This window comes from Buceros rhinoceros, unplaced genomic scaffold, assembly GCF_000710305.1.
Source record: "Buceros rhinoceros silvestris isolate BGI_N320 unplaced genomic scaffold, ASM71030v1 scaffold18293, whole genome shotgun sequence".
NCBI lineage: Eukaryota > Metazoa > Chordata > Aves > Bucerotiformes > Bucerotidae > Buceros > Buceros rhinoceros.
The window spans coordinates 99,560-127,478 of NW_010402103.1; the positions used below are offsets into that span (position 1 = coordinate 99,560).

The window sequence follows — 27,919 nt, forward strand, 5'->3', positions numbered from 1 at the left end:
CTTTCCCTCTGCAGCAAGGGGAAAGGCTTCATTTAAAAATTAACATCTCTAGCTTTTTACAACAGCAAGGAAAATCTCAGCAATTCTAATATTCCTCCTTTTTAACAACTCTGTGGAACACAGAGACATTTTCAGTGTTCTGTAGCTGCAGTAACCTGACCTTGGCTCATTTTTATCTGACCTCAGGGTTTTCACATCCTTAATAAAGAGATAATCAAAACAAAGGCTATATACATTAGGGTAGGAAAAGTTTGCATAGTTTGGCACTAGTATCATATGTGCCCTTAAAACTGGAACAAAATGAAGTGCACGTAACAGAGGTGGTGAACCCTCTAAGGACTGGTTCCAAACATTTTTCCTACTGGTAATAAACCATTTTCAGACCTCCCAACTCTGGCCACCATGATAGTTATTGCTTTGCAGGATTATATCTTTCTGTTTCAGCCGTCAATAAAAACTTCAAATGATAGCTTAAGTCAAACCTATAAAAAACCCAAAACGCTGACATCACTGAGACAACAGAAACACTGTAAAAAGCACATCATGCTTAGATCTAGACTTAACTTATTTACTGCTGGTTTAAAATTCTCTCACATCATGTGACAAATAGCCCCTGAAACCTGATCCAACTACCACTGCTTTAAGGAAATGAGCTATAGTCCAAAAAATACAGATGTCCTCTTATTTCTGATGACCTGCTATGAAACACATTAAACAACTATCTGAATAAACAGATACACCAGTCATGCTTCTCAACAGTAGTCAACATTCTGCAAAGACTACGAATCCTTATAACTCTGCCTACACTTCATTTCTGACCTGTGAAACCATCTACGAAAGACTGAGCTCAAAACTTACACTATACTTCTAAAGTATTAATATTTTCTGAGCTAATTTTGCTAAGACGTCATGAAAAACTCAGATTTGAAATGATACCAAAAAAAACCCTCTTCTACTGAATAACAAGCACCAAGAGAGAAAGTGAAACTAACGTACTTCCAGGGATACTTGAACTACAATTAATACCAACAGTTTACTTCTAAGCCTCATGCCCTATTAGAGCTGAAAGAACCACGGAGGCAGGTGGAGGAGTATCAAGTACAACGAAGGAACTCAAGTAGAACTGGTCTTGTACCCCAGCATCCAGACCTGTTCAACATCTTCAGTACTGATTTGGATGACAGGACGGTGTGTAAGCTAAGCAAGTTTTCTGATGATACAGAACTGGGAAGAGCAGCTGAAACACCAGAGGGTCATACTGCTGTTTGGAGGGACCTTCATGGGCTGGAGAAATGGGCTGACAGGCGGTAATGAGCTGAACCTCATGCGGTTCAGGCAAAGGAAGTGTAAAGACCCGCACCTGGGGAGGACAATTCCATGCACCTGCATATGCTGGGGTCCACCCAGCTGAAAGCAGCTTTGCAGAAAGGAGCCAGACCATGGTGGACTCCATGTTGAACACCAGCAAGATGCCATTGTTGCAAAAAGGCAAACAGTATCCTGGATGCTGCCAGCAGATCGAGGGAGGTGAACCTTCCCTTCCCTTCAACACTGGTCAGGCCACACCTGGGATATTGTGTCCAGTTCTGGGTTCCTCAGTGCAAGAGAGACATGGGCATACTGGCAATTGTCCAGTGAAGGGCCATAAGCAACTAAGGGATTAATTAAGGGCTTTATTAAAGAATTGGAGCATCTCATATGATAAAAGCCTGAGAGCTGGGACTGTTTAGACTAGAAAAGAGCTTAGAGCATCTTATCACTGTGTATAAATATCTGAAGGGATACGTATAGAAGACGGAGGCAGGCTTTTCAGTGAAAAAGGGGCACAAACTGAAACACGGGAGGTTCCATCTGAACATCAGGAAACATTCCTGCAAGGATGAGTGAGCACCGGCACAAGCTGCCCTGAGAATTTGTGGAGTCTTCATGCTTGGAGATATTAAAAAACCATCTGGACGAGAACAACCAACTAGGTGGCTCTGCTTGAGCAGGGGGGTTGAACCAGAAACCTCTAGAGCTCTTTTCCAACCTCAACCATTGCGTGATTCTATGAAGCGCATCCCGTTGTATCCTATGCAGATGCTGCCTCCAAAACCTGAAGATAACCTGCAGAGTATCATTATTAAGCTAAATAACAATAAAAGGCTTGTTACAATAACTGAAACCCTGTTGAAGATTTCTTCTATTACAGGATTTACGAAGCTGATTTAATTACAACAAGGTGTTTACAGAGAAATTCTATTTAGGCAGAAGTGGATACCTTAATGAGCTGAGGATTACGACTGCCCTTTGCTGGTTACCTTCACCTCCAGAAAGAAGCCCTTCAAGGCAGGTTATAAGCATGTTTTAGGACAGCATAAAATTCCACAGTGATAATTAACAAAAACTATCAATTCTACAAATAGACAATGTGGACATGCAGGAAGAAAGGAGTGTGGCTTAATGCAGGACTAAATGTTATTAACTTTAGTCATCTGGGAATGGCTAGCAATAGCTCGTACAGTACAAAATTCCTTCCATAATGATTCCCACCTGCTGGAGGGCTGCCATTCGCCCTGCATCTCCCTGCAGCTGCTTTCCCATCTGCTGCTGGAAGCTACTGCCCTCCCTTTAGACAGGACCTGAGGCCTGGAGATAGACGATTCAGTTGCTCTAAGCAAACAAAATCTTCTCCCAATTCCCCACTGCAGAGAACAAAACTTCCTATGTCTAGAATCATCGCTGGATTTCTACCACAGCACAGTTTAGGCCATAGCTTAGCTTAAAAGCCAGGTCTCAGAGAGAACCCAGCTGGCAAAGCAGTATTATTCTTTTTCCATCTACACTGGTGGGCCACACGCTTGACCCCATGTAAATGACACTTGCTCGTTTTCAGGCCTTTGGTCAGACGGATGCCAGGTTTAATGCATAGAAAGCTCCTCTAACCTATCAGAGGTCTCTTGTTGCACTGATTGTATTTTCGGCAGGAAGTGTGTGAGCTTCATTAGAGAAGCTTTTGATTTGTTTTTGTTGTTTAACACAGCTTAATACATATACAAAACATTGATGACCTCTGCTGATACTTGGGATTAGTCCACATTTCGTCTCACACATAACCAAATGTAACATTTTCAGCAAAGATTCGTATGAGATACAAACATTCCCTCTACTCCCCCAGAGTTCTCCAAAGTAAAGATTAAGTGGAAATGTAAAAGGTCCTTTTGAAAGACAGGATATTCCTGAGTACTGAAGTCAGACGTTGAGTTATGAGGTTGACATTTGTGAAGAGATTACAAAAACGGCTCCCCATAAAACTAAGAGTAGGCAGAGAGAAAGTTCAGAAAAATCGTACTCTAAAGCATCATTTTGAATTTTCCTGGCTTTCTGCACTGCACTTAGTTTCTACAGGATGTAACAGGATAACGCAGCCTTGAAGGCATGAATTTATTAATTGAAAGGTTCAATGAAACAAAAATTACTTATTTTTTTGCCATTTATTGGATCCCTGGTCAGTCAAAATATGAAAAGCAAATAAACAGGCAAAAGAAGAGGGAAAAGGAGGCATTTCCATCCTGAATAAGAAGTACAAGCAGCACAACCTGCTTTCAACCATCTCACAACTAATGCTAGGAATAAGATCAGCTCTAAAGACCCTCAAACTTAGAGCTTCCAGTGGGTGGTCTATAGCCTCAGTAATTAATTTTTACTAAGGTGTCTTCTTGTCACTTATGTGACGAACGTGTTTTCTTACCAATATTTAGACAAAAAACATAAATGAGGACTTTGGCCTACAGGAGTAGATGCAGTAAGCTACAAATTCAGTCACTGTTCCACTTCTGTGTTCCTCAGAGCTCCAGCGCATTTTCAAAGCCCACAGTTTACCAGACTTTCTCCAGTAAGCAGCACACCCAGTCTGGAAAACATAACATGAGAGTTTGTGGAGAAGAGATACCCCCACAATCATTTTTAACCAGAAAAACCCTAGCACACAGTAGGTGGCTGAGGACTGTGCCAAAACCCTGAGGGTCTTCAAAGTATGTAACAACAGAACATCTGAAGAACATGCACGTCAGCCTTGAAGCATCTTTTCTAATCTGTGAAATTGTTTAAACACAGAGATCTGTCACTTGTTTTCACAACTGTCAGAACAAGCAAATAACAGTCTCACAGTTACACAGCAGTTTCTGACAAATCCTGAGTTTGGTTATACGAGCGTGTTCCTTAAGGTTAGCTGAAAGCTGCTATAAGACTATTTCAAGAAAAAAGACTGGATAGGTCAGTAGTTTTAAGGAGCTCTTAATTCAAAGTCTGTTCAGAGATAAAAAGTACGTTCAGACTAACCACATATCTTTCGTGATCCTCAGTATTATTTAACTCCAAAACTTGCTCTTTATTTCTAACCCTGAATATCAAATCTTCTAGATTGAAAGTTGAACAGCTTGTGACATGCTTACAACAGCTTCAAGGCTTTAATAGAACAACAAAAGTACTGTTCTTTCCTGATAAGTCCAGGCTTGAGATACTAATAGGAGAAATAGCCACAACAAACAAAAACCCCCCAACGGTTACATTTATGTGACACTTCTGCCAAAAGCCTCCTGTATGTGATTAAACAATTATAGCAAAATTTAACTAAAATTACTTTGCATAAAAGATGGACATAATTCACCAACTTTCCCCAATCCTCTTTACAAAGATATCTTAAAGAAACAAACACAAAAACCTGTTGTCTAATAAAAATCAATACCTCCACCCAACTCAAGGCAGAAAATGGAATTCCATGAGGAATATAAAATAGTTTGTAGTGGTTTAGAGCTTCATCAGCTCATGAGTTAATGTAATCGCTACAGGCTAACTATAATGAATATAAATAAAAACCACCGTTTCTGAAGATTCCATCTCAAATTCAAGCTCAATTGATTTAGCAAGGCCTAAGGCAGAAACAGCCTTAACTGTCTAGAACTGCGAGGACATCTATGAGTTGTTTGGCTTCATTTTCAAATCTCCTATCTGCAAATCACCTAAGCCTACAGTGTCATTTCATTCTAACAAATGAAGGCTTGTCATCAGAATGCACTGGGTTATACAGAAGTGTAGGGTCAAACCCAGGAGCATATCTTCCACCAAACAGAAATTCCACTGAACACATTTTTCACTAGTCCTTTACCTAAATAATTTTTATCTTGAAAGCCAGAAGAATCTCCTATTATTTGTATGAAATATCACAATCACTTGTATTGCAAATAACGTGATACTAGTTGAGACAAAAGGGATTCATTCTCTGCTCTTATAGTGCATTTCTTCTAACATTATTTTCTATCTGGTTTCCCTGAGATACTAATATGGAGACACAATACAACAAACTGTCACCTGCACACCAACAGGTAATTACATGTAAAAGGTTTGAGTTCAACTGCCTTATGTAGAAACTGGGACAAAGAGGAATTGAAGACCTGTCAAACTGGTTCTCCACCAGGACTGCACAATCCCAGCAGCCATTCAACAAGAGCTCTGTAGACACAGTTCTTTGTACCACTGTCCATCTGCCAACCATAAGACTGCAATGCCTTAAATACATACCGGTCCGATAAAGAATTAGGAAATCAAATTACCAGAGAGCAAATAGAATTCATCACTGTCCTCAACAGCATGACAGGTAATACAAACCTTGCAAAACTTATCTGCAGAGCCAAAGATTTAAAACACGTAATCTTTATCACTCATAAGCTCGGTTGAGATCTGCCAAAACTGCTAAAGCTTTCACCTTTGTTCTATTATGATTATTTTGTATTATATATATATGCTGACTGGTCCATTAAACACAAGCTGGAAGTTCCAAGATCTCATCTGTATCATCTTAATGTACAGAGAAGACATACAGCACAGAGGGATAATCAGAATCTTAGAAATATTCATTTCCTGCTTCCATAAGAATGATGAGTTTAAGCTGTTTTTTCTCCTAGAGCTTTGTTAGCAGGAAGTTTGAAACATTCTGTACGATTCCTACATACCTTAAATGATATGATTCTCTGAACAGAAACTATTTGCACTGAATTTCATATAAACTTCTGTTGCATGAAAGAGTATCTACATGTAGCCCATATCCTGGGCTAAACTACTGCAGTTCTATCACCTGATGACCCCTCCCAAGCTGGGAAGGGGAATCAGGAAAAAGCGGAGACCCGTGGGATGAAATGGAAACCGATTTAATGAAACAGCAACACTCCTGTTAATACCGATGCCAATACAAGTACACAATTCATACTCAGGCAGCAAACGTGCAGCAGTCACGAAAAACAGCAAGGCAGTCCTCAGGAGCAGAGCGGTAAGCAAGCGCCTCCAGCGGTGCGGAGAAGCAGGAGGAATCCCTGTCCTCAGCAAAACTTCCCCCTTTATACTGAGCATGACATTTGCGACATGGGATACACCCGTAGCCTACTCAGAGCAGCTGCCCTTGGCTTTTGTCCCTCCCAGCTCAAGCTGCTGGCTGACTCCAAACTGCTAGTGTCCTGTATGCCAGGGCTGGCCTATGAGTCTATCCCAGTGAAACTGGGACAAACGGGTACATGCATTAAAAATAAAAATCATCAGTTATAACAGAATCAATCTACTCAGTATTGTGTCCTCCAAGTCTATGAAGTTTTTTAAAACTGCAGAAAATGAACTAAGGGACATTTTCATTCTGGACTTACACATTTCATCAGATGTAACAACCATCTCAACCATGTATTCCATTACCCATATTTTTTACAATCTTTTTAGATATGTACATAACTAATGCTCTGGGCTGCTTTAAAGATGGAAATTATTCATATTTTGAAATAAATGTTGATAGCACTCAAAACAATAACCACAGATTAATATGGTGCACCCTTCAACAGATCCCTTTCAAACTATACCAGCAGCTTCAGAAGAGATACACGCAATCGAAAAGAAGCACAAGCCAGAGCAACCAAAAGGAACACTCAGACAACTAACAGATGAAAACACAAGAAATGAAATCACAGTAATCACTATTCTTTAACAAACTGTCTTCTACCCAGACTTACAAACACATCACCTTGACATATGCTACTAACTAACTATTTCTATTGCATTTTGTGATTAGAAGATGCAATACCTCGGTCTGAAGTATGGCAGCTCTCTGTTCTTTGGCAGTAAGTGACTCTTTAAGCACTTCAATGTGTTGCTTGCAATCTGAATTCTGATTGCTAAGGGTTTCAAGCTTAGTTTGTAAGGCAAGAAGTTCCGATTCTTTCTTTGAGAGTTCTTGTTTCAGTTGGTCAATCTGTAACGGGGGGAAAAAAAAAGGTTAGATCATTAATTTCATTTCCAATTCGTAGTAGCGCTTGAAGTCTGCAAGGTGTGAATGACTGTGGTATGACAAGTCAGACACTGGAAGAGAATTAAGGTTTGGACTTTTTACACTCAACTTCAATTGAAATTCTTGTAATTTAATGTACCCCGTCTTAAGAATGATTGTCCTGCTGCTGCAGAAGTTAAAAGGAAACTCAAAGATTATACCTGACAATTTGGCCTATAAATTCACCATGGATCTCACTTAAGTTCAAAGGAATTTATCCGGTGTGAGGCAAGCCTGGCAGGACAGCAAAAACACGCAGGAAAATAAGTATTCATGAAAGTATAAATTCAATCCAATAGCCTGTTTCTGTAGTTCTTTTCCTATATTTCTTCACCTAGAAATTTCATGTTTCCTTCACACACCATGGAAAGAACTTCTACGCAGATATTAATTACAGAGTACCTTGTTACAGCCTAATCAATTAAAACTCTTCTCAACGGCAATTTGTTTGAAGTTGTACTAAACTGTCACTAGATTTTCATACTCATTCATGGCAACAGCATGAAAGTTCTAATCCTCAAATACTTAAATTCCAGAGAGCAAACTCACACCTGAGAAAATGTGTCAGTGTTCCGTTAAACATCTGGCTGCTAGCCAAAGGACAGACGGACTCTGGTAAGAGAAGGAACTCTTGCAAAGCAGAAATTATTTTTTTAAATGCTTATCATCCTGTATGTTTTCTTCACATCCTTAAAGAACTTATTTGAAGCTTCATATCCCTTAGTCACGAAAGCTTTAATACTTGTTTTGACAATTTCTGTATCATGTGAGCGATGGCAATTTTTGTCCCTTCAAAATCAGAGCAAGGAGAGTCCTTATCAAGTTGGCAAGAAAAAAAAAATCTAAGCAGGTTCTCTCTCTCATTTCTACAATTCCTATTTAACTGCAAGTCAAAATTAATGCCTACATATTTGGAAGGAGGGAATATTACTAAGAATTAAGAAACATTTCACAACATTCTCTGCAACTCACGTACAATAAATAATATCCAGTATTGGCCTCCATGTAATACCTTCCCACTTATTTAAATCAAGAACAGTTTTAAAACAAGTTATACTTTAAGAATAAACATGAAGTATTAAGAGTTTTACAGCACCTCAGACTGTTAACTGTGAGAAGAGTTTTGTTCTGCTCTTTACCATCAATCGAGGCTTCTATTTACCAGAATTTATCAATAATCTCAGGTTCAACAGATCGGGTATACTAAGGTCTGTTTGCTGACAGCTACATAAATACTTTCCCAGCTTGAAAGGTTCTCGGATGACACAAAAACGGTATCTTCTGCAAATCTCAATTTTAATTGGAAGAAAAGCACTGGTGAAAGAAAATGAAGTTTCACCATAACGTGGCATTTATCACACTGAAGCTTTTCCTCTCAGAAACATCAGATTGTTAAAATTCTAGGCTTTATAAATTATTTTTGTATCAGATTTGCTGAGGTGCATTAGTTTTACTGTAAATTATTAAAACCAAATTGTTTTGAAATTAAGGATGTTTAAATAGGCAAAATAGTTTTCCTGATGGTAATGGTAATTAGGAACTTTAGCTACTTTTCAGTTGCTTAAGGGCTACAATTTTCAACAGAATAAATATATTCTTTTATTATTTTTAATTTTTTTTAATAACTTTGTATCTCCAGAAGGTGCTGATCGCAGACAAGCTGCACACTTTAGCTGAATCTTAGCTTGCCCAAGTCTGAAAGAGTAGTAATGGTACTTACCTACTGATACTGCAAACATTGTACTTGAACAGCAACAATGTCAAGTATTTCTAGCATCAACAGACAATGCTAGGCAGAGAACTATACTTTTAGCTAATTAACTCCTATTATTTAGAGAATAGAAGCATAAGATTCAGTTTCCATAATTCCAATTTTTTTTTCTTTTTATCAAGTACTTTGATTCAGTATTTTGTTCAAGGTAGGGAGCTGGGAATAAACCAGCACTAATTGTAACATCATATATTCATTACAATTTTAAAGGCAATTATAAAAATATCACAAAAATATTAGAACTCACAAGAAAGCCTATCTGGATTGCTCATCTTTAGCTAGACAGCAGCTGAGGAGGTAAAAAAACAGCTGGGAAAAGAATTTTGACACCAAGCTTCACTTGTGACGTATTTTAAAATAATGAACAAGCAATAATATTCTGTGAGCCTGGTAGCAGGAAACGCCATAGTAAATGCGCACACTTACTGCCTGCTTGGGGTCAACTCATAATTACCTGTGGACAACAAAAGGTACTCTGCAGGAACAGAGTCAAATTGCAAGTCTTTAAAATCCTAGAAGATTACCATTCGGCATCATCTACAGAACAACGGTCCTTACTGTAAAACTACAGGCAAACCCAGAAAATGCACAGCTGAAGTTGTGCCACAACGGTGCAAGTCAAAATGATGAACTACTTCAAAAAGCCACCATTAAGACACTATCCATGCGAGGGGGAAAAGCGAACACGGTACAGACTCAGGGCTGCAGTAGCTGCTGCAGAAGTGGTGACATTGCCTCTCCCTTATCTCTTCCAAAGTCAGAACACAAACACGGTTTTATTTACCCAAAATGGTTCGCTCCTCCATAGCCACTGAGTATTGCGTAACAGAGACTCACCGGAAGAGCAGAGCTGCTGGTGTTGGAAAGGGTCAAGTTAAAACTGTTGTTTACATTATGCAAGCAGCATTAAGCTATTTTAGTAATAGATCTTACCTTATTTTTCATGAACTTTGAGTGACTTTTGTAAACTTCTATTTGTTTGATTTCTTCTTCTCGGTCCTCCGTATTCAGAACTCCATTTGTCTTTAACATCTGTATTTCATCTTCAAGATCTCTTATATTGCGCTCAAGTGAAGCTATTTTTGTATCCTAAGTTACAAAGAGAGTATTGAAAATTATACAAAATATATATTTTAATAACAGAAGTACACGTGTACATGCACGAACATCAAATAATAATACAGCAAAAATAGATGCTACAAATACTGATTGCTCTTAATGCCCCAAACCAAGAGTAATTCTATTGATTTTGGCTTTCAAAAATGTAGAATCTAGACCTCTTTCCCCACCAGAAAAAATGTGCAATACTACAAATACAAATTGAATTGATCCTTTAACCAGAACAAGCTAAGCTTTAATTACTCTGCTTAACTACAACTTTGCTTCTGTTTCTTTTTAGAAAACTAGTTTTATTTTAAGAGTACCCCCGTGGTTTCTAGAGAAACTAGGCAACCTAGAGGCTGCCTAAAAGCAAGCAAAACCAGAACTCCTGCAATACCTTGTTCCGTAACAGAGCTAGGCAGATTCAGTCATTTAAGACACACGATAGGTGTGGATTGGTACTAAAGCAAAAACGAAACTCGGATTCTTTTTGAGATTTATCAACCACTGTTAAAAATCCATATGGAATCAAAGCTATGTAAGGACTAAACCACGTAACTGAGATCACAAAGGTTTGGGCTGGAAGGGACCTTAATGCCACGCAAGCATTCCTCTAACATTTTAGCTTTTATCTTTATAGCCAATAGTAAATCTTAAACTGAGAGAAATAATTTTTATTTTCTTATTTCTTACATTAAATTAATAAAGGTTTTGGAATGGGAAACATTTTAACCATTTAGTTTGCAGTACAAAAAGCTGTTCATAAACAAGTGAAAATATTCATATTCTGAAATCCTGGAAGTTTTCCAAGATGTGACAGCGTAAATATTCATAATATGAAAGTGTGTTTTCCTTACATGTTTCACTCCCAAAGAAATTCTGCTTAAAAATAAAATAACAACTTAATTTATAGTAACTGTGGTCCTCCAAGACTTTTTTCTCAGAAGCTGATGCTCTTTCAAACAGAGTGCCTCCAGATGCTTTTGACTAAAGTACCTGAGCAGAATATCCTTTATGCCTTCAACTAAGGAAATAAATAACACTTAGTTTCAGTTAATAACATTATTCTTTTGAAAGATAAATGGAAACTTATTTGCCCCTATCTTTTCCATTATTAAACAATAATGTGCACTGTGAACTGTGTGAGAGGGTTCTACCTGTTCAGTGTGAAACATTTCCACCAAAACTAGCATTAGAACTTCACAGCTTCCCTGCAAGTAACGTCACAAGAACACACTCAATGAATCACAAAACGCTTTCCCACCTATATCCATTCATGAAACAATCTGGGATACAGAGACTGTTTGTCTAGAACAGTAAGCTGTCCCAACGATAAATCATAGAGCAGACTGACCCAATTAGAAGGTCTGCATCGATATAATCTAGCCACACTGTCTTCATAAAGTTTGAGCAATTGAGCTCAAGTTCAAGTTAATCTCAACAATGCAGGAAACAAGTATTTGTCTTAGTCTCCAATGACAAGGTGTCTCAGGCCTGTGTGCTTAATAAAAGGGTTCGAACAAGAAGACTAGCAATAGTGAGACTCAGGGCTGACTTGTGAGAACTCAACCCATAAAAATCCACGGGACTCAACATCCAAGGGTGTTGAGACAACTAGCTGCTGTCCTTGCAAACCCGCTCTAGCATCTTCAAAAAATCACAGAAACTGGGAGAGAAACCTCACAAATCCACGGGACTCAACATCCAAGGGTGCATCCAAGGGTGTCGAGACAACTAGCTGCTGTCCTTGCAAACCCACTCTAGCATCTTCAAAAAAATCACAGAAACTGGGAGAGAAACCTCAAAGGGTTCGAACAAGAAGACTAGCAATAGTGAGACTCAGGGCTGACTTGTGAGAACTCAACCCATAAAAATCCACGGGACTCAACATCCAAGGGTGTTGAGACAACTAGCTGCTGTCCTTGCAAACCCGCTCTAGCATCTTCAAAAAATCACAGAAACTGGGAGAGAAACCTCACAACTAGAGGAAGGCAAAAGTTTCACCCATTTGCAAAGAGATAAAAACAATGATTGGGCAGTCAAGAACCTCAGGAAATCCAACGAAAGCAAAATTCTGCACCTAGGAAGGAAGAATCCCTTGAGGATATACCAGGCAGGGACTAACTTCCCTCAAAGGCAGCTCTGCTGAAAAAGACTTGAGGATCTTGGTGGACAGCAAGCTTAGCTGCTTTGCTGCCAGCACTATGACGTGGTAGCAAACAGCATCCTGGGCTGTATTAACAAGAATATAGTAAGCAGATCAAGCGAAGAGATTATCGCTTCCTACTGAGCATTCATTAGGCTTTGTCTAGAGTATTGCACCCAGTTTTAAGCCCCACAGTACAAGACAGACTTGATGAACTTGAATCAGTTCATCGGGGGCACCAAGAAGGCTGGGGGGAGTGCAGTACTTGCCCTCTAAGAAGAGGCAGAAGAAAGTGGCTTTGTTCAGCCCAGAGAAAAGGCAGCTTCAAAGAGGACCTAAATGTAGCCTTACAATACCTACCAGTGCTATATTCTGAGCACAAGCATTGGAAGTGTTTGCCCAGAGGTGCTGTCCATCTCTAGAGGCTTATCAAGATCTGACAGGAGAAAGTCCTGCCTGTATCACTTCCTTTAGTTCTTGCAGTCATGAGACACAATATACTGCAGGCAAACGTTCATGAATTCCAATAGGGTAGGAAAAAAATAGTCTCTCTGTCATTACTCCCACAGTAATTGCAGTACAGTGATCTTAAGCCTGAACGTCTGATGCCACTGAAATATGCTCAGCATTTCACTAGCAAACTGTATTTTTAGCACCCTTATTAATCGATGTCTTAAGAAATAATCACAAATGGCTTTGCACTATAATTAATTTTAGAAGCAGATGGATGTGCTTCCCAAAACTAGGCCTGAGTCTGGTTCTTCTGTCTTGGCATTTTGTCTTCTTAAAATAGCCAGCTGCATTGTTCACAACCGAAGTAATGTAAAAAAATAGACATATAGGTCTTCATAAGATCTAATTCCTTTGATTCACATGTAAAGATTTTCAAGCAAACCCTGTTCCACCTAAAACATCAGAAAATCACAATACTATGACTGTAGCAAGCAGTAGAACACAGAAATAATCTCATTCAAAACAGTTAGATGAAAATTAGATTAAAAATGCATTTCTTCTATAAGAGACCAGGCCCTGTTAAACAGTTTTGTTCAATGACAATATCAAAACCGCAGTAAATGAATAACACCAAATTGATACAAATATACATATCCCAGTTCAACCATACGAAGAGAATGGCTTTGAAATAAACAGCAGGATAAGCGCTTGATTACAGTCTTACAAAGCGACCAGGAAAGTTTTGTGTGAAACAGAATCCTAATAAATACACAGGCAGCTCCCACTTAAAAAGTCCAGAATACAAATTTTTACCTTAAAAAAATCGGCCATAAGATAGGGAGAACAAAAGACGACAAATACTTGTCACATTTTGCCTACTGCTAACGTTGTGGAAATGGGGAAAATCCATCTAGCCTGCTGCTGAACGCAGATTCATCCACTCGTACCTCCGTGTGACGTACCAGACTTCACCGGCAGATAGGTTTCTGGGTTGTACAACTATGCAAATACACTGTGGTTCCTGTCTGAAAAGTTTAAGTCTGTTTGAACCCAGACAAGAGCTCAGTGATGTAAAAGGATGTACAACTTTTAATAAGAAACCTCAAGACGAAGGAATTTAAAATAGAAGTCGAGGAGAGCTAGCTTCCATGACAGCAAACATACTTGCATGCCATATAGGCAAAGTAATGCTCTTTGAAGAGTAATACTACACCTCTTCATGCATCTTACAAATTTCCAAATTAACTGCATCCTCTTTCAGAAAAGGAGCTCCAGCCAAAGGAGAAAAAAGGGCCAGAACACAACGGAAAAAAAAAACCCAAAAAAAAATTTGTGGAATGTGAAACTTGCTGTTTCTTATCTTTTACCTCACTAGCTGTTCCTATTCTGGAGAATATCTGATACCGAAATGCTGATGATAATCAGCAGTCCGTATTTTCCTTTCTTGACGGATATGTTCAAAGAGATTATTCCACCAAAAACAATTGAAAAAACACAAAGGAGCTGGCTAGGGATGCAACTTCAAAGAAAAAAAAAAACCTAAAACGAAAACCACAAGCCACCCACCCCCCCCCAAATGATAATCAGCAGTCCGTATTTTCCTTTCTTGACGGATATGTTCAAAGAGATTATTCCACCAAAAACAATTGAAAAAACACAAAGGAGCTGGCTAGGGATGCAACTTCAAAGAAAAAAAAAAAACCTATACAGAACACCACATGCACACCACCACTCCACACAACACCCCCCTCCCTCCCCCCTCCATCCCATTCTTGAATTCCAACCAGACCAGCTTTCAGGTTGGGTTATATATCTAATATAATTATGCACTGAGGGTTTTTTTTTTAATAATAACTTTAAGTTACAGATAAAAGACAACTTAGTATGTTAGTCTAACATTAACATGACAGATTTCCAACAGCAAAATCCTAAAACTTCTTAGTATTTGTCCATGGAATCAGCATTATTCCTATCACAGAGAAAATGCTGTATGAATGATCATAAAAGTCAAGTAAACATTCTATTAAACAACCAGCCATTCACATGACAGAAAATACACATTTTTCAGATGTTAAGTGTTCTGTTTAAAAGATTTTTCTATAATTTTTTTTTAAGAAGTAAAATAAAAGGTTTAGATGGCATGAAAAAAAGAAAAGGAATTCTCATTAAATCTTTTTTGGAGAAACTGCACAAAAAGAAAAATAATAAAAGAGAAAAAATTTAAAAGCTCTCAAGGTTTACACACAACAATAAATTACTGTAGCTCTCAGATACTGCAATCATATCCATCAGACTTCATTTTAGAAATTTTCTGCTCCTATTATTGAAGATAAAAGCAAAACCTAAGCTTCACTGCACTTTAGAATGGTTTTGCACTGAGATATATTAATACTTACATGACCTGTTATGACATCTCATCTGGGAGTAGTCCTCATCAAATCTCTCCAGCTAAGTCTTTAAGAGTCTGGCTTTTTGTACTGCATTTCTATTTTACGTGTTTGCAAATACGACATGGCAGAAATAATGTATAGCGCAGCCAGTTACACTCTTCAGAAGGTTTATACATCACAGAATACATTCAAGCTTTGTAAGAAATACGTAACATAACTCTTGGAAAAATTTTCCATACTTTTATTTGATCACAGTGAGTTTAAACTCTAAGGAAAAGTTTAATCAATCTCTGCACACTGTGATTACAGCTGTGTAAAACCTAGTTCTCCTGTCTCTAGAAAAATTGTCAGTCAGTTTTGTATTAGCTTTTTATTGAAACAGAAGCCAGAAATTTCACAATTTGAAGAACTAAAATCTGTTTCAGAATAATTCATCCAAAACATCAATGATGACAAGACAGAAGAGAAGCCAGACTTCACCTTCGTTCATGCTGTTCAATCAGTCAGAGGTTCTGTGCCCTTGCGGGACCAACAATTTGCAAACACAGCAGGCAGGCTTCTGGCTTGCCCATGAAACCTAGAAGTTTTCCTGCCTGGACAACTGCCAGAAAGAGAAGAGCATTGCAGGTCAACGAGAGTGCGGACAGCCTACAGCTCCCAACAGATCCTGCCACAAAGGGGCTGGGTTGACTTACAGGATCGACAGAAAGTTACAAAGCTTTGCTTTTACTAAAAATTTTGACAGAATAGTCACATTCCCATTAAAATCATCTAAAACAGCTGAATCAGCATTTTCTCCACAGAAAACTTCAGTTGGAAAACTTTCAACCAGCTCCTGTGGCATGAGGCCTGGCAATCTTTCAGAAACAGAAATAGGAACAGATGCAATATTTCCTTCAAACCTCCAAGACGCATCCGCATGAGCAGCATTCTAAAAAACTGTGTGGGTCTACGCTGAATCGCAAAGAAGATTCCTTTGCGGTAATATTAAGAAAGCAGCTCAGTATTCAGTGGCATTAATAAACATCTTCTGAGTTCTACAGCAACGCAACACTTGTGCAGATTTTTCCAGTCAAGCCCTCTATGTGTTAAAATACGTAAGATTCTATAGCGGGATTTGTGATAGAGATCAGGATGCTCACCCTAATCGCTCCCCTCCTTTCAGCAGTAACCAATACTTCTTCCCCATCTCCTTCAATAAAATAGTGTCGCGGATACTCCACAAGAGAGGTTAGGGCTATTCTGGTGTTGGACCTAGCAGAAATCCATCTCTTCTGGAACATGAAGCAGTTCGTATGTGTTCTGACGTTCAGGTAAACAGCATTCCACAACGGACAGGAGACTAACTCTACGAATGAGTTTCCACAACAACATTCCAAGAATCTCATCCACCCAGGCCTTACAACACAAGTGCTATAGTACAATTCCTGAACATTTAGCAAGGGGTTTGGGGCGGGGGGCATGTATGCGTGTGTGTAAAAGGCAAAATATTTGTAAATAACACAGATTTCCAGCCTGTCTTACAACATCATCTCAAATACCTGATAAATTTCATCTACGTGAAAAATCTTGCTTGTAGGTTATTCAACAAGCAATCAGAAGCAAATATTTGAAACTTCCCATTTAATAAAACTTGCATCTAAATGCGCCTATGCACACATGCTATCAACCAACCACACACAACTACCCCTTCTATGTACTCTTTTAACTTGAACAATTTAATACAGAGAATATTCAGGTTTATTTTGTATGACAAGGGAAAGTAAAAGTTCATGCAAGCTTAACAGTAAGAACGAGTTGCACTGCAAGCACACATACACACTTTTTCAGAACCAAACCCGTACCTGAAATATCAAGGCTGGATCAATACATAAATATGGCTCTTTCTGCAAGTAAGGTAAACCAGAAATATTTTCATTTACAGCTTGCCATTCTGAAAGAATTTTTATACTTGTTACTAGACTACATATATTTCAGGATGGTCAATACCCTACAATTACACGAGCTTTATACCATATCTATAGACAATTCATTTCTGATTTTCCCTCTCAAGTAGCATCACTGGTTTAAGCCCAGAACTGCCTGAACAAGACCACAGTGCATCCCCATCTTTCTTATAAGCCACCTGTAAGTATGGAAAGGCTCCAAGAGAAGCATTCTCCTCTACAGGCTGAACAATCCCAACTCTCAGCTTTCCTCACAGGAAAGAGGTTCCATCCCTGGAACCATTTTTGGGGCCCTCCTCTGGACCTGCTCCAGCAGGTCCATGTCTTTCTTGCACTGCCCTAGGTGGTATCTCACAAGAGATGAGCGAGTTTTCACCTGACCCATGTGCTCAGGAGTATTTCTTATTAAAAGAATTATATGAAAACTGTTTTTCCTTTCACTCCTTTATTGTATTAATCAGTGTTAATCAACTTTTGAATATCAGTGATATCCAAGGTATCAGTCATTTGGCATCTGTCAGCACACAAGATGCAACGAGGTATGCGTGGGTGCTATTGCAATTCAAGGACTTCAATGTACCAGCTTTATCTTACACTTAAACGGACAAAGATTTAGGTATGACATCAAAAACTCTGATTACACATATCCAAAGTCACAACATCAGAAGCAACCATTGCCACAAAACTAGATGGTATAACACAAGGCATAAAATTACATGACTGCTATTAAATATACACACCATATTTTAGTGTGCAGTTGCTACCTCCAGCTTCCATGCATTGCATTTTACAATACATATATTTTTATTACTGGAGAGGGATTTTTTTTGTACCTATCTCAGGTAGGTATCTACAGACTCTAATCTCTTCGTTCTGTCATTTCCTATTCATTAAACCACAGAAAATTAAGCTCCTAAAATCATTCACTGTTTGATAATATTTTTAAACATTCTGATGGCTCTTCTCTGAACACCATGAGCTCCATGATGTACCTCACTGTTTTGGGCAAAACTCCTACCCATTTACTAAATCCAGGATACAAACAGCATATCTAGTATACCCTGCTTTCTAAAGAATGGATCTCAAAACCATGGCGGAGGGCTGGGGGAACAGAACAAAAGAAAAAATCTCTTTAAAGCAAGTTTAAAAAACCAGGAGGTTGAGGAAATAACAGGAGCATGTGGAGAAAGGAAGCATACCACTCCCCTGTCCTTTTGTTTCCACTTTCCAGTGGAAAGAAAGGCTTCTGGAGAAGAAGGTCTGTTGCAGACGAGGGAACAGAGTAAAGAATGTAAGAATAAGAAAAAAATGTGGGACATCTGGAAGCAAACATCTCTAAGAAGGAAACCAGAAAGAAAGGCCTATGCAATGTATCTGAAAAGACAATAGATATTTGAAAAGGAATTTGAAAAAGCAACAGAAACAGGAGTCAATACACAGGATATTTATTGGTTTTTTTGTAATAAGCAGGTAGGAGATAGTGGTGAAGGAGAAAAGTGGAAAATGCAATGGCTATAAGAAAAGGCAACTACTTGCTAAGTTTTCAGAGAGAAATGAAGAGCATGACAGGATGACAGGAGACATAGCACAGAAGAAAAGCTGTTTAGGACAAAAAAACCCCACACACGAGATTGTCTGTAGTGAAAAATGTTTATGTCTCATTGGATGAAAGGAAGAACCAGCTGAGTAAAGGGACAGAAGGCCCTCAGCAGTGACAGGGGCCAGAAGAAAACCACAGGAAAGAATAGAGGGTCTTACAAAGGAGGGAAAGCTGCCTCCTGACACAGCCTGCGAGAGCCACGGAGAGGACTCAGACAAAAGCTAGTGTGGCGAGGGGGTGGAAGGAGTTGGGTGCAGTAGAGAGAAATGTATACTGCTCGGAGCCTCTCCACGGGGGAGCGTAGGGCCTCAGATTGCCATATTACAGGGTAATCCTCTCCCTCCTTCTAGCCTCAACACTGCAGGGAAATCATTGCTTCAATGCTTGATCATTTAAAACAAATGTTCCACATTTTTTCAAAACAAATGCTGTCTGGATTAAGACAATTTAAATTTACTTGAAAACATTCCAAAGCTGGAACTTGTAATGAAAATTGCTGTTCAATCGTGGATTTCAACATCTTACATTTGTCCCCTTTTCTTTTCAATATTAAGTCTATTTTAGACAGGGCAACCCCAAAGGAGCATGTGCTCATAGGGAAAGGACTGTGTGCCTCAGAGCCAAAATGCAGCTCTGCGTCAGAATGCTCCGGCAACACAATTACAGCCTCAGCGGTGACAAACGAAGGCCCTCATTCCAAAGATCAGATCGTTAAAAACTGGAACATCACACCTCAGCCAGCTCTCCTGGGAGACATCAAAAAAGTCTTTACTGTCTTCATGGACAGACACCATCACAGTGGCTGCAGCTACAGTCGTCATGTGTGTCATTCATGTGTGTCTTGTGTCCCCTCCCCATCCCCATGCTTTTTCAAAGTGTTTTGGAACAGGAAGACGAATTGCAAATTATTTTGTGACATAACCTTTACATTGTTAATACCCCACATGGAAGACCATAAATTATTCCAACACACTTTCTCTGTATCCGAAATCTTATAAATTTATAATTCTGAGTATTAATAGGCAGAAACAACTTTCTCACTCAGTATCCTACTTTCCCATATACTTAAGAGTAACAAGCTACTACAAAAAAATTTATTTTCGATTTCATACACAGACTTCTGAACTAGAATGAACAAGGAAGGTCCAAGGCAAATAGACATCAGAATATGGAACATTGAATTTGATGCACCTCCTTTGTTACTCATATAATCTAAACGAATTATAATCTGTTAAAAGGCAGATACTGTATTAATGAAGCCCTGCTGTTGTCGTAACTGCGTATTTACCACAACGTTCAGACATGCTGAACTCATTTGCTCGTAACAGAAGTCACTGGCAAAATGAGGCCTTTAATTTGCACTTCCTTTAAAGACTCAAATGAAAGACCATCGTTAATGTCTTTCAGGCAGCATTGCCAACTCACAAATTATCTTAAGTCTCATGGTATTTTTCTTGAAGATGTACATTCCAGACTCACAGAATTATGCAAAAATGAAGGTTTTCACTTTTTCAATTATTTTTATCTTTTGGTATCGTGAGGAAAAAAACCACAACACTTCAGTAATATTCATCAAAATAGAAAACTATATTCAGGACTAAGATAGGAGTTTCATCTCATTTTATCATACCACTCTGGGGTGATGAATATTTTTTCTTCAGTGAGATGTAAAATAATGGCCAAATAACCACCCACAGAAATAATGTTTTTAAAGACCAAGAAGAAAAACATTTTACATTAGCCTTGGAGAGTTCATGTTTGCTTCTGTTTGTCAGTTTATCTACTCTGGCTCACCCAAAACTTTCTCTCTCCCCGCCCTCCCCACCCAACCCCAGTCTTTTTAAAAAGCAATATGTGGTTCTCAATATTCAGCAATGCTACACTTGGTTTTTTAAAATCAAGCCTTATGAAGAAAACAGACTGGAAGAGAGAAATACTAATAATTCACAGCTTCACAGCAAAATAAGTTGAGATGTAAAAGAAAGCTTTTAATGATTTCATAGTACAAGTTAGAAATCAAGGTGGTGCGGGTTAACCCTGGCAGGCAGCTAAAGTGTCACACAGCCACTCATTCACTCCTACTCAGTGGGATGGGGGAGAGAAATAGAAGGACAAAAGTGAGAAAACTTTTGTGCAGAGATAAAGCCAGGTTAATACATAAAGCAAAGCTGCACACACAAGCAAGGCAAATTATGGAATTCTTTCACTACTTCCCATCAGCAGGCATCTGCTTAGCTATTTCCAAGAAAGCAGAACTTCATCATGTAGAACAGTTACTTAGGAAGACAAATACCATAACTCCGAATGTTCTCCCCTCAGTTTAATTGCTGACATGACATTCTACGGTACAGAATATCCCTTTGGTCAGTTCAGATCAGCTGTCCCAGTTGTGTTCCCTCCCAGCCTCCTGACCACCCCCAACCTCTTTGCTGGGGTGGGAAGCAGAGCGAGAAACCGAGAAAGCTTTGACTCTGTAAGCACTGTTCAGCAACATCCAAAACATCAGTGTGATAGCAACAAACACTGTTTCAGACTCACATTCAAAATATAGCACTATACAGGCTGCTATAAGGAAAATTAACTCCACCCCAGCCATACCCAGCCCATGCTACAAAAATAATGTATGGGAAAACATGCAAAGTCCATACCTTCATTTCAATAACTGTTTGAAGAGCCTTCGTCTTTGCTGGCTCAGGCTGAAGTTGTGTTCTTCTATGTAATTCCTGTGGAGGAACACGATAGAAATAAGCCTGACGACTCATCTTTCACTGAATCCCTCATACAAATTTATTACAACAAAATAAAAGTCTGATGATTAGAAGCATGTAACTCCAAATGCTACAGGTGCTCCCCTCTCTATAATCCCTTCAGCATCATTGCGGTCCCTATCTTATATTACAGTCACTCTAACAGCACATGCGCTATTTCTGAAACCACATCAATAATTAATACCTACGGTGACAAAGCCAGCAAGTAATTTCTTAGTCCAAATAATACAATGCTGCTGTTTCTGCCTAACCATCAAAACTTAATTCAGTTGTGTTACTAAATCAAATGCTGTTGAGTCACTTAAAAGTCTTTTACTCTAGTTTCTTCTTAGTTTTTCCCTCAAATATCTGGAATAAGCAATTTAAAGACATTATATTTAAATTTGACATTTTAAGGATAGTAATTACATAGTGGGTTGACAGAGCACCCTCTGCAGCAGCGATTACATTTCAGGTTTCACATTTTCATACTATTTTTTATGCATCTTAATCCACAGGTAAAAGAAAAATAGATTGCAGTAGGCAAGACATACAGTTAACAGAATTTCTGCTGGTCTTTATAAAAAGAGTATGAAGTCAGCAGCACTCAGTTTCTCATAAAACACAGGAGTTGGTATGAGAAAGCTCAATAAAAACCACACATCTCGACACAGAACAACATAAAGCTGTAATGAAACATCATCATTAAGAATCTGGTGATGCTTATACCCCTCCCACCAACCACCTGAGCAGTTTATTAGAAAACAAAACTGAAACAGGACAGAGAGAGTCCAGTTTCCAGTCCTTCAGAGTCCTTCCCCTCTGAAGTACAGGACTGCCATGGTAGAAACCTGTTTCTTTCTACCTGTTTCTTCTACAGTGCTCCATGTACACACTTCAACTAACTTTATGACCATGAAAAACGTATTTTTGCCTGGTAGGCAGAGAAGCTAGGTTCATCCACCACAAAGGCATTTGCTGATTCCAGACCCTCAGCTATTGTGTCTTCCAAATTATGCATCTTCCAGCTCACCCTCGTAAATTCAGGGATGGGGAATTATCAAAAACACCACCACTGTGGGTCCTACCTTTATTCCCATATCTCACATCTCCTCTTCTTGAGCGAAGCAAACAGACAACTTGACAATCAATTGACAGACCAACAATCAAAAAAATCAACTAGGGATTGTGCACATTTATTATTCTGCCGCCAGCCTACTCTAGCACATTTATAGGTCTTGCCTACCTTATAACCCATCAGTTTAAAAAGTCATCCTTTTTTGCATGACTTTTTTGTATGACTAAATATCAGTTTCCTGTTCTGGTTAGCAACAAGCATATTGCTTATTATGTCTTTGAGAAACAACCACTCTTTAAAGACTAAGTAGGAGGGATTTGGGGCACGTTGCTAAATTAAAATCTACTGATAATAATCATATTTATAAAATAGGTTCAAAAAATTGTGTGGTCTAACATTAATACAACTGAAAGAGACAAGTTAGTCACGTGCAGTTTAACTGAACATCGGTTACTTACCTCAAAAAATGCAGTATATGACAAGACATATCATCAAGGTGCCCATACCAAAATGGCCAGGTTTGGCATGAATTTGATTAAAACAAAAGAAGCTGCCCATAGGTAACACCAAATTTTACGTATGCAGAAATAGATCAATACTTATGATCTGTAAAATTACAGTTAAGTAGCCAAGGTACAGTCAAACAACCGGTAAATTAAGACCACTTAGATCACACCACTTTGATCTCATTTTGCAGACTGTTCATTCAGAATCCTAGACCACGAACATCTGGTGGCACGGGTAGTTTTTCATTCCCAGTTTTTCACTGTACCATGCTAACAATGATACCTTAGGCAACGACTGAAGCTCTTGGGAACCCTGGCAGTATAAAGAAAGGCTTGGATAAGCTCTGTCTTACCTATTCTGCTATTATTCTTAACACAGCTATTATTCCCCTATTATTTTGTCCATTCTGCTGTTTCCATAGAAGGGATGCACAAAAACGTCACAGATAAACTGTTAAATTAGTTTCTGATTTGAAATAGCCTATTGATATCTCGATCAACCACAGGACTGCCCACAAGAGTCAGGTTAGGTGCAAGCGTTTGCGTACAAGATGTCTGCAGATATAGGTACGTATATTTAAACTACCTCTCACAAATGACAACAGTGAACTTCTAATTTTGCGCCGGACATTTATGAAGTATATCTGAACGGACCTTTTCCCTTCTCCACATCATAACAAAAGAAATCTTTGCAAATCACCTATGCAGGGAGTCTCTCAGTGGCCACCAGCTCTTCATCTCAGATTAAACAAGTACCTTCACTACACAAATTTAAAAAAAAAAAAGTATGTCATAGATGTGTCATACAGTTGTCCTACAGAAGTCATGGAAAAATAGTCAGCCAGTCAGAACACTATCTGATCAGCAAAAATTACAGCTAATTCTAAGACCAGACTTTGCTCCCCAGGGCCACATAAACTGAGTTGGACTATAAACAGGATTCCTCACGTTACCCAGGGAGACAAACCAGAGTTTCCACCCCCTTGGCCAAAGATGAATAGACTGCCAAAAGATGAGTATTCCTAGATGTCTATCACAGCACGAAGCCTTGCCTTAAAATACTTTTCCTGTTTGCTTTAGGAATCAATCTGATGCTGGCTGACTTAAAAGCTTTTCTTCTCTATCCCTGATGGTAAAATGAAGCAGACTCTAGGATCCCGGAGATCAGAAAATTACTCCCACTTTATTATTTTGTGGGGGGGTTCTTCCAATCAGATGCAAATGTTCAGATACTCTCACAGGGCTCAGTTCCTGAATTTATGGTTGTATGTATGCAGTTTTCCTTTTGGGGTACTGGATTCAGGGATATACTTCTGGGGTGCTGACTCAAGGATACTACCACTTCATGTGCATGATACTTCACACGGATTGTTTTACTATCTGAGGTCATCTGGAGGGTTTCAAATTTGCCTGAACAGCTAACCAAGAAATATTCTGAACATTTCATCAAGTCTTTACAGCCTAAGAAAACCAGATTTTATCCATTATATCATTTTTGGAATGATGTTGCTTTGTCTTTTTAATTTCTTTTAATAAAAAGCAGGAAGAGTGTAATAAAAAACTCTGAAAACACACCAAACAAAAACCCGAAAAGCATCAGGGATCATTTCTTTTAACCTGAACTGTATTGAATGGAACTCTTGGTACTTACCGCCCATGATTACGTACCTGTGCCATCACCTTTGCAACCATCAAGACCCACACTAATAATCCCTCAGAGATGTATTCATTTATGAAATTACACTTTCATTATAACTCCTATAGGTATCACAGCAATTGATAGTCGTTCTGAGTAACCACTTTGCACATACAAATTAATTTGAAATCTGGATAACCAGATGCCCACACCTGGGATTTCATGATGATGCTTAGTTGTCAAGGTGATTAACACACCCACACAAAATTGACAGGGAAGCAGGTATTTTTCTTCACATTAAATTTACTCTAATATTCTTTCCTTTTAGACCAAAATGGCCAAAGCTGGCTGCTGCCTTCTCCTTCCACGTTGTCCCTTAACGCACATCTTTCTGGCATGTTAGATTAGCATCTTGCATCTGCCTCAAAAGTAATTTCAGCAAACAATTTTACCACTAATTTAGAAATCAAAATATCTCAAGAGGAGACAGTTTATATTGTATACTTCCCAAAGTGATGGTGGAAGATAAGTCCTGTCCTTTTGTTCAGAAATTGATGAAAAGATCTTGCAAGATTTTATCCTTATTGACTGGTATTCAAAAAGTAGCATAGTCTGAATCTAATACTAATTAAAACCCAAAACTGCATATTTTATCCCAACTTTATTATAAGATACTTCATCACTTGACTGTAGGAAAGCCCAGGTGCTGCAAAATGATCCACATTTAGTCTGTTTCTGATGTATTTTATTAAGGTTCCTAAGACAGTGACTATGTACAGTTCCAATTAGATGAGATTGAGCTGAAACACTTAAAGGGCTACACAATGCTGTTAATGCAGTTCGAGGTTTTACCTTCTGTTCATATTAAACTGCCTAAAACAGGATAACACTAAGTCCTAGAAAGAAAAGGACTATTTCAGAAAAACAGGCAATTTAGGGATGATATCATGGAACTGTGTCTGCATTTCATCTGGTAAGCTTCTACCAACTAAAGAACAGAAAGAAAATGGAATCATAAACCAGAAGCTTTTTAAAAATAAATACAAAATTCAAGATTTATAAAAATTAAAGACATAATAGGAACAAAACCATCAGAATCAAATAACCATTGCAAGAAAAAAGAACAATGATTAAAGACAGCAGCATATATATATGCTACTCCTAAGGCAAGATAGAAACAGGAGTGAGAAACCATTGTGTCAGTAAATCTAGCTTCTTGTACTCCTAGGTAAAACGTCCAGGTCTGTAAATCACCGCAGGCAATAGCATAGGAGCTGCTAGTTCTCTCAAACACCTCAAAGCAGACTGCTTCCATTCTCCTGGAAAAGCAAGCCTTGGTATTGCTTCTGCAAGATCACCTTGTCTGAACTTCAAAATTTAAATCAGCAGTATATTAATACTTTGAAGAATTAAGTAAAAGCACAGCCACTTACCTGAGGTGTATAAACAGAATTGTTTCTTTAGCCAAAACAAAAACCATTAGAAAAACTGATCAAATTCTATTTAACAAGAATACTACGAAAATATAACATATAGGAATTAATTTATTCAGCATATAAGCTTATCTTTCTCTTTCCTGTTTTCTAACCCTTCGCATCTAACCAAGCTAAAATGGTCACACAGTAATTGAAATGAAAGTATTTTTAAGGAATCCCAATCAAACTCTGTCTTTCTGGAAACTATGAACTAACAACACTGAATATTTCCATCTGTAGGGGAAAAAAGCCCCAGTATTAGGAAGGATTCCAAAACTGACATTGCCACTGGTAGTCTTTGAAGAACCCACTATCATAGGTATTTGAGTTCTGTGAGAACCTGTTAAAGAAATCTTGTCAAACAACAACAAAATCTGTAGTTTGAAGAAATATAAGTGTGGATACAAGCATATGAAATGAAAAATTACAGGAAATTATAAAGAACTAATAGCTATACAAGTTCTGTACCAGGGAAAAAGCTGCTTTTGTAGTTTAGGTGGTTAAATTTATTAAGTCCAGTTTAATAAAATACTCAGATGCATGCTTAATTCTCTCTCTACTTAGCATTCTCAAATAAACAAGCCAGTATGAGTTTTGATTAATACGGAATAAACTGAATGAATTGGGCACCACTAACAGACCATAAAACCAAGAGCAATAGTCCATCACCACAGACAAGCCTAGCAATAATCTCACTGGCCTCAGCATTACTCTTGAACAATTATTCTACCAGCACTCCCGGCGTACATTAGAAAATATGCGAAGAAAGGTAGGAGGGAGGAAGGATGAATTCTCACACCGGATTTCAACCACCATATTGCATCACTAGACAAACTACTTCTTTACAATGATTATGCTTCCATTCGTTCCAAAATTCATGTATAAAAGGACTTACGATATATTTTACCAAGATGCCTAAAGACAGATGATAAGGAAAACTAATCTGAGCTTTAAGCAGCTCAGCTTTTCTTTGACTTCTATGTCAAAAACACCTTAAGCAACCATGTATCTTATACTGGAAGCTTGTCCTCTGGTGAGAGACCACATAAACAAGAAGTTTCAAGTGAAAGGTGATTTGTGTATGTAGCTTGAAATGCACGTGGGACGATTTAGTTTCTTCTTAAAAGCACATAGAAAGTTTCCCGAAAGGAGCTACTGAAACTTTCACCAAAATTCCCGAAAATTTATTTTCTTTGTAGAACGAACAAAATGTCTAGAGCAACATTTCTTTTGCCCCATATCATTAATCTGTTTTCCTCTTATTAAAATTAATTTTATGATGTTAAGGGGAAAGTTACTGCTTCACAAATATCTTCAGAGAAAGAAACTTGACAATAAATAGCTTTCTCTCTTTTCCCCCATCCTGATTTTATTTTAAAGCCCCAAACAAAACCTCTGAGTGCGCACAAGTACAGGAAGACCATATACTTGTTCTAAGGAGCAGTCAGGATCAGAAAATAAAAGTTCCAATCTCCGCTTCCACTTCTGCAAAGTGTGTATGCTCTGGAAACATCCTGCCTAAAAAAAAAAAATCCTCTTTGTGGTGCATATGAATCTTTATAACTGCATGGAAGGGTATGGCATTTTTTAAAAAAATAAATGTTTAAGAGACACATTAATAACCCAGCTGCACTAAAAGGAGTTGCTAAATTGCCATCAGGACAAACTAATAAAACAATTGGGAGTAACACACCAAGATTTTTAGGCATTTGTATTTGGGTGTGTGGG

General features: G+C 38.4%; 1 protein-coding gene across 1 annotated transcript in view; it reads right to left on the minus strand.

Annotated features, from left to right (window-relative positions):
* The window catches only part of ERC2 (ELKS/RAB6-interacting/CAST family member 2), a gene marked incomplete at both ends in the record, with an annotated part of 150,767 nt that overhangs the window by 90,357 nt on the left and 32,491 nt on the right, over positions 1–27,919 (minus strand). The window contains 3 exons of the mRNA XM_010132543.1: positions 7,100–7,267; positions 10,047–10,202; positions 21,398–21,472. Of these exons, the coding sequence (XP_010130845.1) occupies positions 7,100–7,267; positions 10,047–10,202; positions 21,398–21,472 (399 nt within the window). The remainder of the gene's footprint in view (positions 1–7,099; positions 7,268–10,046; positions 10,203–21,397; positions 21,473–27,919) is intronic.